The sequence below is a fragment of the Pinus tabuliformis genome, chromosome 7 (genome assembly GCF_031772625.1).
Source record: "Pinus tabuliformis cultivar Carrire ecotype Pingquan chromosome 7, CPIR1, whole genome shotgun sequence".
NCBI lineage: Eukaryota > Viridiplantae > Streptophyta > Pinopsida > Pinales > Pinaceae > Pinus > Pinus tabuliformis.
In genome coordinates this window covers 1,900,061,312-1,900,074,466 of record NC_142293.1, presented here as the reverse complement: position 1 = coordinate 1,900,074,466, position 13,155 = coordinate 1,900,061,312, and the positions used below count along the sequence as shown (strand labels likewise).

General features: G+C 36.3%; 1 protein-coding gene across 1 annotated transcript in view; it reads left to right on the top strand.

Moving 5' to 3' along the window:
- Positions 1-4,582, top strand: part of LOC149256071 (Calcium-binding EF hand family protein) — a 44,941-nt gene extending 40,359 nt beyond the window's left edge. Inside the window, exon 4 of the mRNA XM_089460661.1 lies at positions 4,042-4,582. Within this exon, the coding sequence (XP_089316787.1) occupies positions 4,042-4,311 (270 nt within the window). The 3' untranslated portion in view covers positions 4,312-4,582. The remainder of the gene's footprint in view (positions 1-4,041) is intronic.
- Positions 4,583-13,155: the final 8,573 nt, after the last annotated feature.

Below are 13,155 nucleotides of genomic sequence, written 5' to 3'. Positions count from 1 at the left end.
TCTAAATCTGTGTGCACTAGGGGCCTGAATTCCTTGCGCAAATCCTCCTCCTATTGAATAGGGAACCTCCTATTTCTATTCACACTTCCTCAAGGAATTTCCTTTCTCTCCAATTACTTGCACAAGACCTCTTGGTACCTTTCTGTTGAGAAATCTTGGGCATTAGGATTAGGAGATTTCTCTTGATGATAACAAATTGTGAATGCTTTTTACTTCTTTAGATTAGGATCTTTCTTTTCTTAGATTATTATAGTGTTCTTCTTCATCAAACTGTTACCAAAGAATGAACAATAAAGTGACAAGAGACACAGAATGTAGGCGATCAACTAGGGCCAAAACCTCTCCAACTTGAGAGGAAAACCCAAACGAATTCTTCTTCTTATAGAGACTTCAATTGACGAATACCAAGACCATGACCAAGACCCTTGACACAACAACCTCTCCAAGACCAAGTCACAAGATCCTTCCTTTCACTGCTTCTTCTTCTTGCTGAAGTCAACACTTGGTCAAACTGACTTCTAGCATTGCTAGCTTCAACTAGTCTAACTTTTTGGCCTCCTAACACAGTCCTGCAATTCTCGGCTTGTCTGCACTCCTGCAATTCCCACGTGTGAGCTTGATTTGAGATATTGTGGAGACCCTTTCCTTCTTCGCTTATCTTGAAGACTTCTCTAGGTGATCTCGGCTAGCAAGGGAGCTGGAATGGAGACCCTTTAGATGAATTTCTTTAGGACTAATATGTTATTGCTGTAGAAACCCTAGTTTCTGCCACATGTGCGAGGATATTATCCCTAAAATAGTGCCCAAAAACTTCCTTCTTCCTCTCCTTCTTGAGGCTATCTTCCTTGTGATTTTCACACCTCTTCTTGCTTCAGATTTGCTTGATCGAAATTCTGTGCTCAAAATGAAGGCCGAGCTGCCTATATATAGTGGTTTGCTCATCAAAATGAGTCGAAATCTCCTAGTGTCAAGGTCGACATGCCTTTCTAGAATTATCTTTTAGGCCAACTTCAAGGTGACCTTGTGACATGATCTTGGAGGGTTCACAAAATTTCTTTTACAATGAATTACATGCCCAAATGTGTCTTACATCTTTGACATTGACTCAATAGACTTTATGACATGATGACTAATCCTAAAAGCTCACTATGGGAGCCTTAACTAAAAACAAAATTCCTTGATCATGAAACCCATGATTTAAGCATTACAAAAATATTTTTTTCTTCTTCTTTACATCAATTACATAAAATCATGATTACACATTTCATTATGAAGACCGAACCTAGTTACACTATTCAACACTTTCTCTCATAGGCAACACAAACTCGTGCTCAAATTATAGTTACAATTGTGCCTTCACTCCTCCTTATAAAGTAATTCAAATGGCTAAAGTTAGCAAGTTCTATTTCTGGATTGATTATGTGATTGATTGAGTTAACTAAGTGAAAAAACACATGCAACTCATCTTGTCTTAATTCTAGAACTTAAGACACAATCACTCGTCCTTTTCCTGATGTAACTCACACTAAAATGTTGAGAAATCGATAGGGCTATAATTAAGATGATTTCTCTTATACTTGATCATTGCTTGTGATGTATTTTTACTTTTTCTTGATTATTAGCCGCTTCACTTTTTATTATGTTGTTCTTATCATCAAACAACTACAAAAAACGTGAAGATCAATAGTACACAAGAACACAGATGTACGCTGCAAGCTAGGGCCGAAACTTCTCCTCTTGAGAGGAAAACCCACAAATCTCTTCTCTTCTTATAGATTCTTCAAATGACGAATTCTAAGACCCCTAGACCAAGACTAATGCCCTTCCAAGGCCAAACCAGACCTTCTTAGTGATGTGCTTCTTCTATCGAAGTCAAACCCAGTCAAATCTCTTCCAGCTGCACAATTTTGACCCCTAGCTGATTTCGGCCTCCATTGCAGGTTTGAAATTTTCGGCCCCTGCAACAGTTGCTGCTTCCACACATGTGAGGGAAATTAGTGCTTCCAAGCCTTCCTTGCTCCTTCGCTTGGGTTGCTTATCCTTCTAGGGCTAGTAGGTGACCTAAAAGTCCCTTATTCGACCTTCTTTCTGCAACTTGACAACTTCGACCTTGTAGCTCCAAAAACCCTAGCCTCATCTTCGCACGTGTGAGAGAGAGAATTAACCCAAAAACTTCGTCCTTCTTCCTTCTATCCTTCTTTGCTTGCCTTTCTTCTGCCCCTTCTTTGCTTGGATGATGAGGAATGAGTGAGTTTCCATAGGAGGTTGAGTTCTCTCATATATACAAGCTTTCAAGGAGGACGACATGCCCTAATGAGGCCGACTTCTTAGCTGCTAGGCCGACTTGGCCTTGGAGGGGTATTTTGACACTTTAAATACAAAAATAATTATTTTGACATGTTACAATATGCCCAATGCGGTCTTCTTCATATGACAATGACTCTATTGACTTAACTCTATGACAAACCCTAGAAGCACTCAATGTGTGCTTGACCTCTAAATAAAATGACCATGAGATTGAAACCCATGCTACAAAAAATAACAATAATAATTTTCTTTCTTTTTACAATATACAAGAATCAAGAGTACATTTCATATTTGTGAAGACCAAACCTAGTTACATATTTCAACATAGAAGACAACTATCTCGTCCTTCCACTTGAGCACATTAGTTAACTGCTTCAAAACTTGTCCTAACTTTTAGGAACAAATCCTAAATTATAGGAATTTGTCCTAACTTATAGGGAACTCGAGTATGCTAAAGAAGGAACTCGTTGGGACTTCTTTGACTAAGGCACAAGTCAAAGAATCCTTTCTCGCTACTTTTTTCAACACCCTTGTATTGGATTGTGGCCTTCACTAAAGAGAGGGGAGTAGTTGCTGAGGTAACAGTGCTGACACTTCCATGTGTTGCACATTGTCTAGATCACCTAGCAAGCTTAACACTAGGTGCTAGATTTTGTTGTAACAGGGACCATAACACTAATTGCCACCCAAGGAATTTTATGGAGACCTATATTAGATTTTCATTTACAGTTCTAGGCAAAGATAGAAAATGAATATCTAATTTGCAGGAAACATGCATGCTAAAAAATAAAAAGCCTTGTTTTGGTGTGCCTTGTTCATTTGTATTTGGCCAAGATCTTCAGTAGGAAATATATCCTCACTGTTTCTAGGTGTGCTCTTTCTATTCATATAATTTCTGAATTCATAGAAAATACAGTACAAGACTATGTATCCATTATGATGAGTTTAAGGTTGTGAATCCATAATTTAACTTGAATTCTAGACATAGTAACAATGGCAATAATGATCTACCAACAATAGTTTTTATAATAATCATCTAAACAGGGTTCCTGAGGAGCCAGTACTTCTAGTGAGGCAACTTATCTATTAAAGGATGGCAATATCCATTTACTACTCTCAACTAGGTAATAGCTATTAAAAGGTTACTGACTTCCATATATCGGTGCTTAAACAAGTTGGGTTCCTTGACATTTTGAAAACAATTTTACTCTTTGACCTTCAAAAGTATCAGTGAATTTTGAGAATTATTAGCACCTAATCTTATGAGAACCCATAACTTTCCAAGTCCGTTCATTTATTGCTGTCAACTATCACATTTTGCAAAGGTTTGTTTGACAAGTGAATACCTTGTGCATTTCTGTTTTGCTTATGTGTAAATATAAATATTTGTAAATCGGAAGAAATTCAATAATTTGTATTTGTCAGGATTTTAATCCTCTGAAAGTTTAAAAATTAGTTTTGCTGGACATATATGCATATTATTGCTGGTCCATCTGTCAAGTGAAGTGAATGTGTATATCTGTGGATCCTTTTGGAGAGTCATTTTTACCTTGAGTGATCAATTTATGCATATTGTCACTGGTGCATCTGTCAAGTGAATGTTTATTTCTGTGGATCCTTTTGAAGAGTCATTTTTACGTGAGTGATCCATCCTCTCTTTTCATGAATGTAGTGTATGTGCACAAGTTGTACACATGATGTTTAATGTTTAAAAAACTTTGATGTGAGATGCAGACTTTTGATCTCAACATGGATGGACAACTTGATCGGGAGGAGTTTTCACAGTTCATAAAGAAGCTTACAACCCATATACTGACGAGAATCAGCCATAATTTGATAATCGCTGTGGTAGCAGCTCCTCTCATTGCATTGATGACGAAAAGGGCCACAGAAGGGGTACCTAGAGTAGGGAAGGTAGTGCAGAAGATTCCAACTACAGTGTATGCATCTGTTATTACTGCTGCAGTGGTGCTCATTCAAAAGATCAATGAGAGCAGGGAGTGAACATAAGATTAATGTCAGTACATGGGAAACAGTAGCAGGCTTGTTTCTCAGTTGACCTTTTATTTTATTGCACAATGGTCATGGTTTTGGACATGAAACTCTGATTCATGTATCACAACAGGCTGAAATTATTTTATTCTCTCTCTCTCTCTCTCTGTCCTTTTCTGGGCAGTACACTTGAGCCCCATTGACCTTTCTGGAGATTATTGTAATTTCTCTCTTTCTTTCTACCTTTAGTTCAAGCAGCACTTTCTATAGTTTTCTAAGTTAACCTTTGTGGAGATTATTGCAATTTCTTTCTTTCTTTCTACCTTAGTTCAAGCAGCACTTTCTATAGTTTTCTAAGTTCCGAATTAAATTCCAAAAATGGATTCAAGTGAAGCATTTAGCATTATTTATTGACAAGTTCAATTGGCTTAGTATTTTCTCATATGCAATCAAATTTTCTATTGGTTTCTACTGTATAACAATTTCTCGAAGAAGAATGTGTTACAGTTTTGAAATCTTAAAGTTAAATTTGTATCTTCCATTAGAAGCTTATGATTTGAATCCCTTTTGAATGCAGTTGCGACAGATTTGGGGTTTAGCATAGATAGGAGTTTGTTTTGTGTAAAGTCTACAACAGTGTTTGTTCAATACAGAGAAAGTGTAGATTTTCCAAAACGAGAGGGCAGTCAAGCGACATATGGATATTATTATTTCACTATAAACTGTTTTCTTGAATCTATTGATTATTGCTTTTCGCCTCTAGTTTGTTAGATCTATTGGTTATTGCTTTTCACCTCTAGTTTGTGAGATTAATACTCCATTGACGAAATTATCTTTCTATGGCAACAACACATTTCTAACATGTTACAGAAGCCAATCGGTCATGATTCAGCGGTGAAGATACTGTTGCGTTCTTTTATATTTTACTCAAGACACTCAGTATTAATCTGTGCAATCAAGTATTTTTTATATTCTTATTATATATGTACAAGAGTGTATAGTGTACAAAAAGCTTTGTAATGTTTTTTTTATTGGATTTCAACTTCGTGTTGAACACTGGAGTTATTCATGCATCCAAAGCATTATTGGTGAACCCAAACATGAAGAGTGATTCTAACTCCAAGCAACCTTAAAGTTTTAAACAACTCCTCATGGCATTTAAATACAAATTGTCCTTGAAAATGATACTCATGCAAGCATTCAAGACTAATATTGAGAACGTAACCAATGCTGAATCAAAATCTCATTTTGACAAATGACTTGACATGGTCGGAGTGTAAGAGTTTGACTTGGACCTGACAAAAACTCAGGAATGGAAATTGTTTAAAATGAGGGTTTCCCTTTTATGTTTTTTAAGCAATTATATTTGACACCAATGAATTTTTTCCACTTGCTCGAGTTTGACGCATCAAGTAGTGTGAATAACTTGTGGGTCAGGCTCAATATTAGTGAGTTTGGCTCAGCCAATAGAGAGTAAAACTTGGGATCAGAGTTAATTAGGATTAATAGCAGGACCAAGCCAAGTTTGACCAGTGTACTTAGAAGACCTAGGGATTTCTTTCAACTATGGTCTTAATGTAAGCTACAAGCAACAAAGGTATCCAATACCCTAATAAAAAAAATTCAAGATGTGAGCCAAGAGGGAGTAATGTTAATGAAGATTAGGGAGCTCTACCAAGGTTGGATATGGTGTCCTTTCCTTCTATAAACTCGAGTGTTTTCATAATAACTATCATCGTTGCAGCGCTAACAAGGAATGACTTTTGTTAGGATTTAGGGAAACCTTATATGGAAGAACGTTTACCTAAAGAACTGCTCTTGCAATATTAGAGAAGGTTGTGATTGTAGTGATGGTATGTCACAAGGCTTCCAAAAAATCCCCTTGGAAAGTGATTAAGAAGGTAATCTCAATTTTGATACTGAGAGGGTTTTGATTGATATATGTTAACAATTATTTTTATGCATGTAATACTTTTAGGGTGGAAACTCTTCAAGGGTGTTTTGTTGGGCATGCCCTACCTAAAAGTATCATTTGTAGCCAGGTCGAGGAAATATGGGAACTACATGGGTGGCATTGTGTCCATTTGTAACTTGATTAAGGTTTTGTTTTTTAGGTTCCAGTTCATTGAGAAAGCACATGCATTTGAAATTTTTAGGTGGGATCCATGTGTTTGTAAAACTAGATTGATTATATTTTGGCAGTGGTTTGAAGGGTTCTCAATTGAGCGAGGATCCTAGTTGCCTTGCTTTTGCATGGGTAGAGTTCTTGTTGACCGTGTCGCCTACACCTACCTACAAGTCAATGAGAAAAGTTTTCAACTCCACAAGGTGTAATTGGTGGCATGGAACTAAGAGAAGGGGTTGTCACACTAAATCCCCTCTCTGTTTAAGCTATATCCTAGGTTAGCTAAGGGGGTGGTCCCTAATGAAAAGTTAAGTTAAAAAGATGTGAGTTTTTAGGGGAATTGTTTGAGTTAAACAAATTATTTCACTAAGATTTATAAGCAAAAACTGATATGAGCAATAACCATCATAAGATAAGCATGAAATATATAAACAACCAGTGCCTTCAAAGTATTTGCTCTTTAAGAAATGAAAATGTATTTTGTTTAAAATGAAGTGAAATGTTTTCAAATGGAAAGCCAAAATAACCCTGAAAAGTGAAACACTAAATTGTTAGCACAAGATATTATAAATGCTTTTAAGATGAATAAGTCTACAAATCAAAGCATGGAAACTATCTTGCTCAAAAAGATACAATTAGAAATCTACTTGTGAGAAATGAGATGATAAAAAGAACTCAAATGTTAGACCAAGATGCAATTAAGTTTGCAACCCAAAATAATAGCACTTGAAAGTGAAATCAACCATTCATGAAAATATGCAATTAAACCAAAATATGAGTCAATTTCCAAGTACAAAAATATTGAACTTGTTGCAAAATTAAAAGAGATTACAATGTTTGCATCCAAAGTGCCTCTTGAAAATAAGATTTGCATGTGAGACTTTAAACCATCAAGATAGCAAGAAATTTAAAAACTATGCAAACAAAGCAAATGTGATGGAATGAGTTCTTAATTTATTTTATTAATTAATGCTATAAGGCAAAGTTACAATTGAACTCTAGTCCTCAGACTTCATCCTTACACAAATTTTTGGATCTCACAATGAGGAATCAATAGAGGTAGAGGGTACCTAAAGTCTATTCAACCAACTTAAGTTGGAGGTAAGTTTTAGTAATGCTTGAGGCATGTAAATAAATTAACCAAACAATGAGAATTAACTTCTACTTGAAATGTACTTGCTTGACATGAAATAAAATGTTATTTTTTGGAGAAAATTTGTCCAAATACTTGATGCATATAAAATGTGGTTAATGGTGAAGGATAAGTAAACTTGGAACTATGTTCAAACCAAACAAGATAAAGTAAAAAGTGCTTGCATGCAAAAAAATCTGAATTTGTTAGGGATTTAAAACATGTAGTAAGTTAAAATAAAGTCCACGCAAAATGAGTGTGATGCATGTTGTGTTAATTTCTCAATTAGATGATATGCATGCATAATGAAATAAACCAACAAAGTCCAATTGCCAAGTCTCTCCAAAAGGTGGAGAGATAGGGATACCAATGGGTAAATCTCATGCTCCCAAAATCAGAAAAATTATTACTTGTTACAAGAAGAAAAAGACAATGAAGTCTTCTCTAAAATCCAAGGAAAATATTAACAAATTGGCATCAAATCGTGGATCTTTCCTCGCTGAAAATTCTGCAATTTGAGGTCCACAAAGGCTTAACAAAATGCAGACTTTAAAAAAAAAAGAGAATATAAGCCTCCTCTATGGCCACGACCAAGAGAGAGAAAGAGATGGCCAAAATGAACTCGGCCTTCCTCAAGAAGAACATGACCTTATCCAAGATGAATATGGCTTAAATGTGGAAGTAGTCAGTAAATCTGAGCCCCAAGGTTCTACATGCAAACTTGTAAGTAATTTTCTGATGATAAATCCCGCAAGTCGCTGTAAGAGAACAAGTTAAAAAAATAAATCTACAACAACAAATGTTAGCTCAAGATAACTACAAAGTATGTTACAAAAATAATCTATAAGTGGTTAGGCCAAAGAGTATGAACAAGCTCTCATCTTTGACTAGCCATGACTTAGCTTTTTGAAATAGCGAGACATTGATAAATGAAGTACACTACGTAAAAAAATTAAATTTTTCCAAGTTTGATATTTTGATGCAAGAAATAAAAGCTTTAAGAAACTTGAAAGAATCTCTACAAAACACAAATAAGATATAGATGAGGCTTTGGAATTCAAAACATGCAGGTTGTCCTTGATTTTTTTTCAATAATGGGTTGATTCCTTTGAGAACTTCCCCTCACGCTTGAAAAAGTTGATCAAATAATGATTCATCTACAAAACTTTACCACAAATCATTAAATCGACATGAAATTAAATAAGTGCAGTGGAAAGAATTCCTAGAGATGCTTCTATTATCCACTAGAAGATTTCTTTTTATAAAACAAATAATTAATTCTTATGCTAATATGAGATAGCTGCATACTAACATAACTTGAAACAAACATGAAAGAAATAATAACATGAGGAAATAAATAGAAGCATAATAACAAGTCAAGAATTTACCACACATGTAAGGAGAAAAACACCACCACCCTTTACCTCAAAAACTGTTGTATTATATTGCAAGTAGTGAATACAATCCCACAGAGTTTCCTCAAGCACAATAACTCATATTACATGATCTAATGTGAGAGCCTACGACTTTATTATATAGAGAGTTGAGCACTCAATGAAAAATGACAATGACAAATGGCATTGGAGCCAATCCTAATGTAGAAGTGATTAAACAAGTGGCATAAGGTGACAATCCCAAAGATAAATTCAAATTTGTTGGATGGAGCTCCAATGCCAAGTGTAAAATCGAATTCTGGCAAGTGGACATCATTTTCTTCTTCTTTTATGTGCCAAATTTGAATTTTATGATAGAATGAAAAGTGTATATGGGTAGTAACCCCTATGGGGACAATTTCCCGCAAAAATCTCCACCAAATATTCTTCCAAATCCTCCCAAATGTGCATTAACTTCACAAATTCGAATTTCCAAGTAAGCAACTTTCTCCTTTAATGCGAGAAATTCGATTTTATTTGAGCACGTCATTTTCTTGATTTTAGGAGTACACATCACCTTGAGACTTCACTTTAACTACCCCATAATTTCCACCCCATTTCCACAACAGTTAGCATGTGTGGATATTTATTTTTCTCCATTTATTTAATTTCTGGCTTAATTAATTGCCAAATTTCCTACTAAATTTAGGAAAAATGGGTTTTGAGGGTTCAAAACACATTTTTAACCCATCAAAGTGTGTCATAGTAGAAATTTGAGGGCGAGAGGTGTAAATTTCATTACTCATACTCCACACAACTTCTCTAGACATCACTTCAACTCTATACCCCAACCACAAGTGTATCTCAAGATCAAAATTCCAACCACCATGTCAATGCATATTAGTATTGACAACATGGAGTTTTGTTATCCAATTCATTATATCAGCCTCCCAAACATTTGTTTTTGTTGTTAAAGTTTGGAAAACAGTATTAGAGATTGCATGCTCATGAACTAGGTTAACCCTCAAAGGGCCTTGCATGCGAGCACCTCAAGCTCCCAATGGTCTCAAAGGTAACCAAGATTCAAGAGGAGAATGAAATTAAATGGTACGTATGAATAAGGGTTTTGGGACTCAAAGGGCCCCAACTCCAAAGAATGTTATAGCAACTAGCCTTCCTAAGTGTTAGGTTGCCCAAGTCTATGATTCAATAGGTGACAGGGCCATCTCATCAAGGTGAGGGAATATGTAGGGTGCATTCTCTATGGCCGTTCTTTACATCTTGGAAGGAGGAATCCATTAATGACATGAAAAAATGGCCTTGGCCTTTTAGTTAGCTAGATTATATTGTCCATTGCAAACTTATTGTAAGTAACAATTACGTTAACACTCTTGGTAACTTTGGAGATAAAGGAAGAGATGTCAGGGTTTGAGTGATCCTCGAATAAAATTTACCATTTGTCAAATCTTAATTTCAAATGGTGTGGCATATATCATGTGTTTGCAAGAAGTAAAAATTGTTGGACTCTTGTTGTGTACAACCTTATGTTATTGGATCAAGTGTTAGTTTTTGTAGCATCAGATGGTGTTCTAGTTTTGACAGTTGTCAAAGAGGCTAAGAAACACTAAGACTCCAAAACCCAAAAAAGGTTCCAGGAAAATCCACCCAGAAGTACCTTAATTATGTTAATTAATCAGTAATTGATTTTTTCCTAAGTCTAACTTAGGGAAAATGATTAATTAACAATAATTAATTGAGGAAGGTGAGATTTCTCTAGAAAATCGCACAGATCGACTAGGAAATGATTTCAACCATTTATTTAGTTTTAATTTTGGCCGTTGGAGTTCCAACGAGAGATTATAAGAATAGGTAGATGGAGAAACACACTTGGAGAGCAAGTTTCCTTGGGCAGTTCGATTTTCCAGAGAGCAACATTCTGCCGAAAGATTTCGAGCCAGAGAGGGGACACAAAGACAAAGAGGGGCAGATACAGTGAGTCTAGAGGAAGTCTTCTAGTTCCATAGAGTAGCTTGCAAAGAGGCAGAGATAGCCACAAAAGTTGCGCAAGGGCTGCGCAATAGCCTTTAGAGGTCAATTTGATTTAGCTGGAGGTTAGGTGCTAGTGGCCGGGAGAATTTCCAGAGGGCCAAACTAGAGGCTTCCAGAGTAGCGACAGTCAGTTAGTAGCTGATTAGAGGCAGTTCCGAGCCAACGAGTTTTCACAAGAAAGATGATGAGAAAATAGAAGTAGAGTTAAAAAACCCTGTTGACTGATGATATTTGATGCTACAAGTGTCCTCTGGATCATCCTTGGGCATGGAGTCTTCATATAATCATCAGGTGCCACTCCAGTGGTCAACATTTCTCAAGCCTTCAAATGCAACTATGACCATTATTGGAGTGCATCCCATCCCTAATAGGCAACATTATTTTTCATGTCCTAGAAATGTACTTCAACTCTATACCCCAACTACAAGTGTATCTCAAGATCAAAATTCCAACCACCTTAGGAAGTCAATGCATATTAGTATTGACAACATGGTGTTTTGTTATCCAATTCATTATATCAACCTCCCAAATATTTGTTTTTGTTGTTAATGTTTGGAAAACAATATTAGAGATTGCATGCTCATGAAATAGGTTAACCTTCAAAGGGCCTTGCATGCGAGCACCTCAAGCTCCCAATGGTCTCAAAGGTAACCAAGATTCAAAAGGAGAATGAAATTAAATGGTACACATGAATAAGGGTTTTGGGACTCAAAGGGCCCCAACTCCAAATAATGTTATAACAACTAGCCTCCTAAGTGTTAGGTTGCCCAAGTCTATGATTCAATAGGTGATAGGGCCATCTCATCAAGGTGAGGGAATATGTAGGGTGCATTCTCTATGACCGTTCTTTACATCTTGGAAGGAGGAATCCATTAATGGCATGAAAAAATGGCATTGGCCTTTTAGTTCGCTGGATTATATTATCCAATGCAAACTTATTGAAAGTAACAATTACGTTAACACTCTTGGTAACTTTGGAGATAAAGGAAGAGATGTCAGGGTTTGAGTGATCCTTGAATAAAATTTACCATTTGTCAAATCTCAATTTCAAATGGTGGGGCAGATATCATGTGTTTTCAAGAAGTAAAAATTGTTGGACTCTTGTTGTGTACAACCTTATGTTATTGGGTCAAGTGTTAGTTTTTGTAGCATCAGATAATGTTCTAGTTTGTTAGTTTTTGTAGCATCAGATAGTGTTCTAGTTTCGACAGTTGTCAAAGAGGCTAAGAAACACTAGGACTCCAGAACCCAAAAAAGGTTCCAGGGAAATCCACCTAGAAGTACCTTAATTATGTTAATTAATCAGTAATTGATTGTTTCCTAAGTCTAACTTAGGGAAAATGATTAATTAACAACAATTAATTGAGGAAGGTGAGATTTCTCTAGAAAATCACACATATCGACTAGGAAATGATCTCAACCATTTATTTAGTTTTAATTTTGGCCGTTGGAGTTCCACCGAGAGATTATAAGAAGAGGTACATGGAGAAACACACTTCGAGAGCGAGTTTCCTTGGGCAGTTCGATTTTCCAGAGAGCAACATTCTGCCAAAAGAGTTCGAGCTAGAGAGGGGACACAGAGACAGAGAGGGGCAGATACAGTGAGTCCAGAGGAAGTCTTCTAGTTCCAGAGAGTAGCTTGCAGAGAGGCAGAGACAACCATAGAAGCTGCGCAAGGGTTGTACAATAGCCTTTAGAGGGCAATTTGATTTAGTTGGAGGAAGGGTCGTTTTAGGTGCTAGTGGCCGGGAGAATTTCCAGAGGGCCAAGCTAGAGGCTTCCAGAGTAGCAACAATCAGTTAGTAGCTGATTAGAGGCAGTTCTGAGCCAATGAGTTTTAGGTCTGTGCAGAAGTGACGCAGGGCTTGCGCATAGAACTAGTTCAATTGGTTTGATTGAGACAAGATTGCTTGTGGGGGTGAGGAAAATTCCTCACAAAATTTTTGCTAGTATTTTCTTTGTAGGATTTCTAGTTTTCGACATCCAATTGTACTTAGAATTTTCTCACTGATGCTTATTAATAAAACCCTAGTTGTTGCAACCAATGTTCCCACATTGGGTTTTTCTAGGGACTTTTTTCCAAAAACAACGATGCTATTTTTTTGCATGTGCGCCAGTGGTTTCTAAGTTTCCAATTTATCTTCCACAATATTTATTTTGGTGAAAATTGTAGTTGT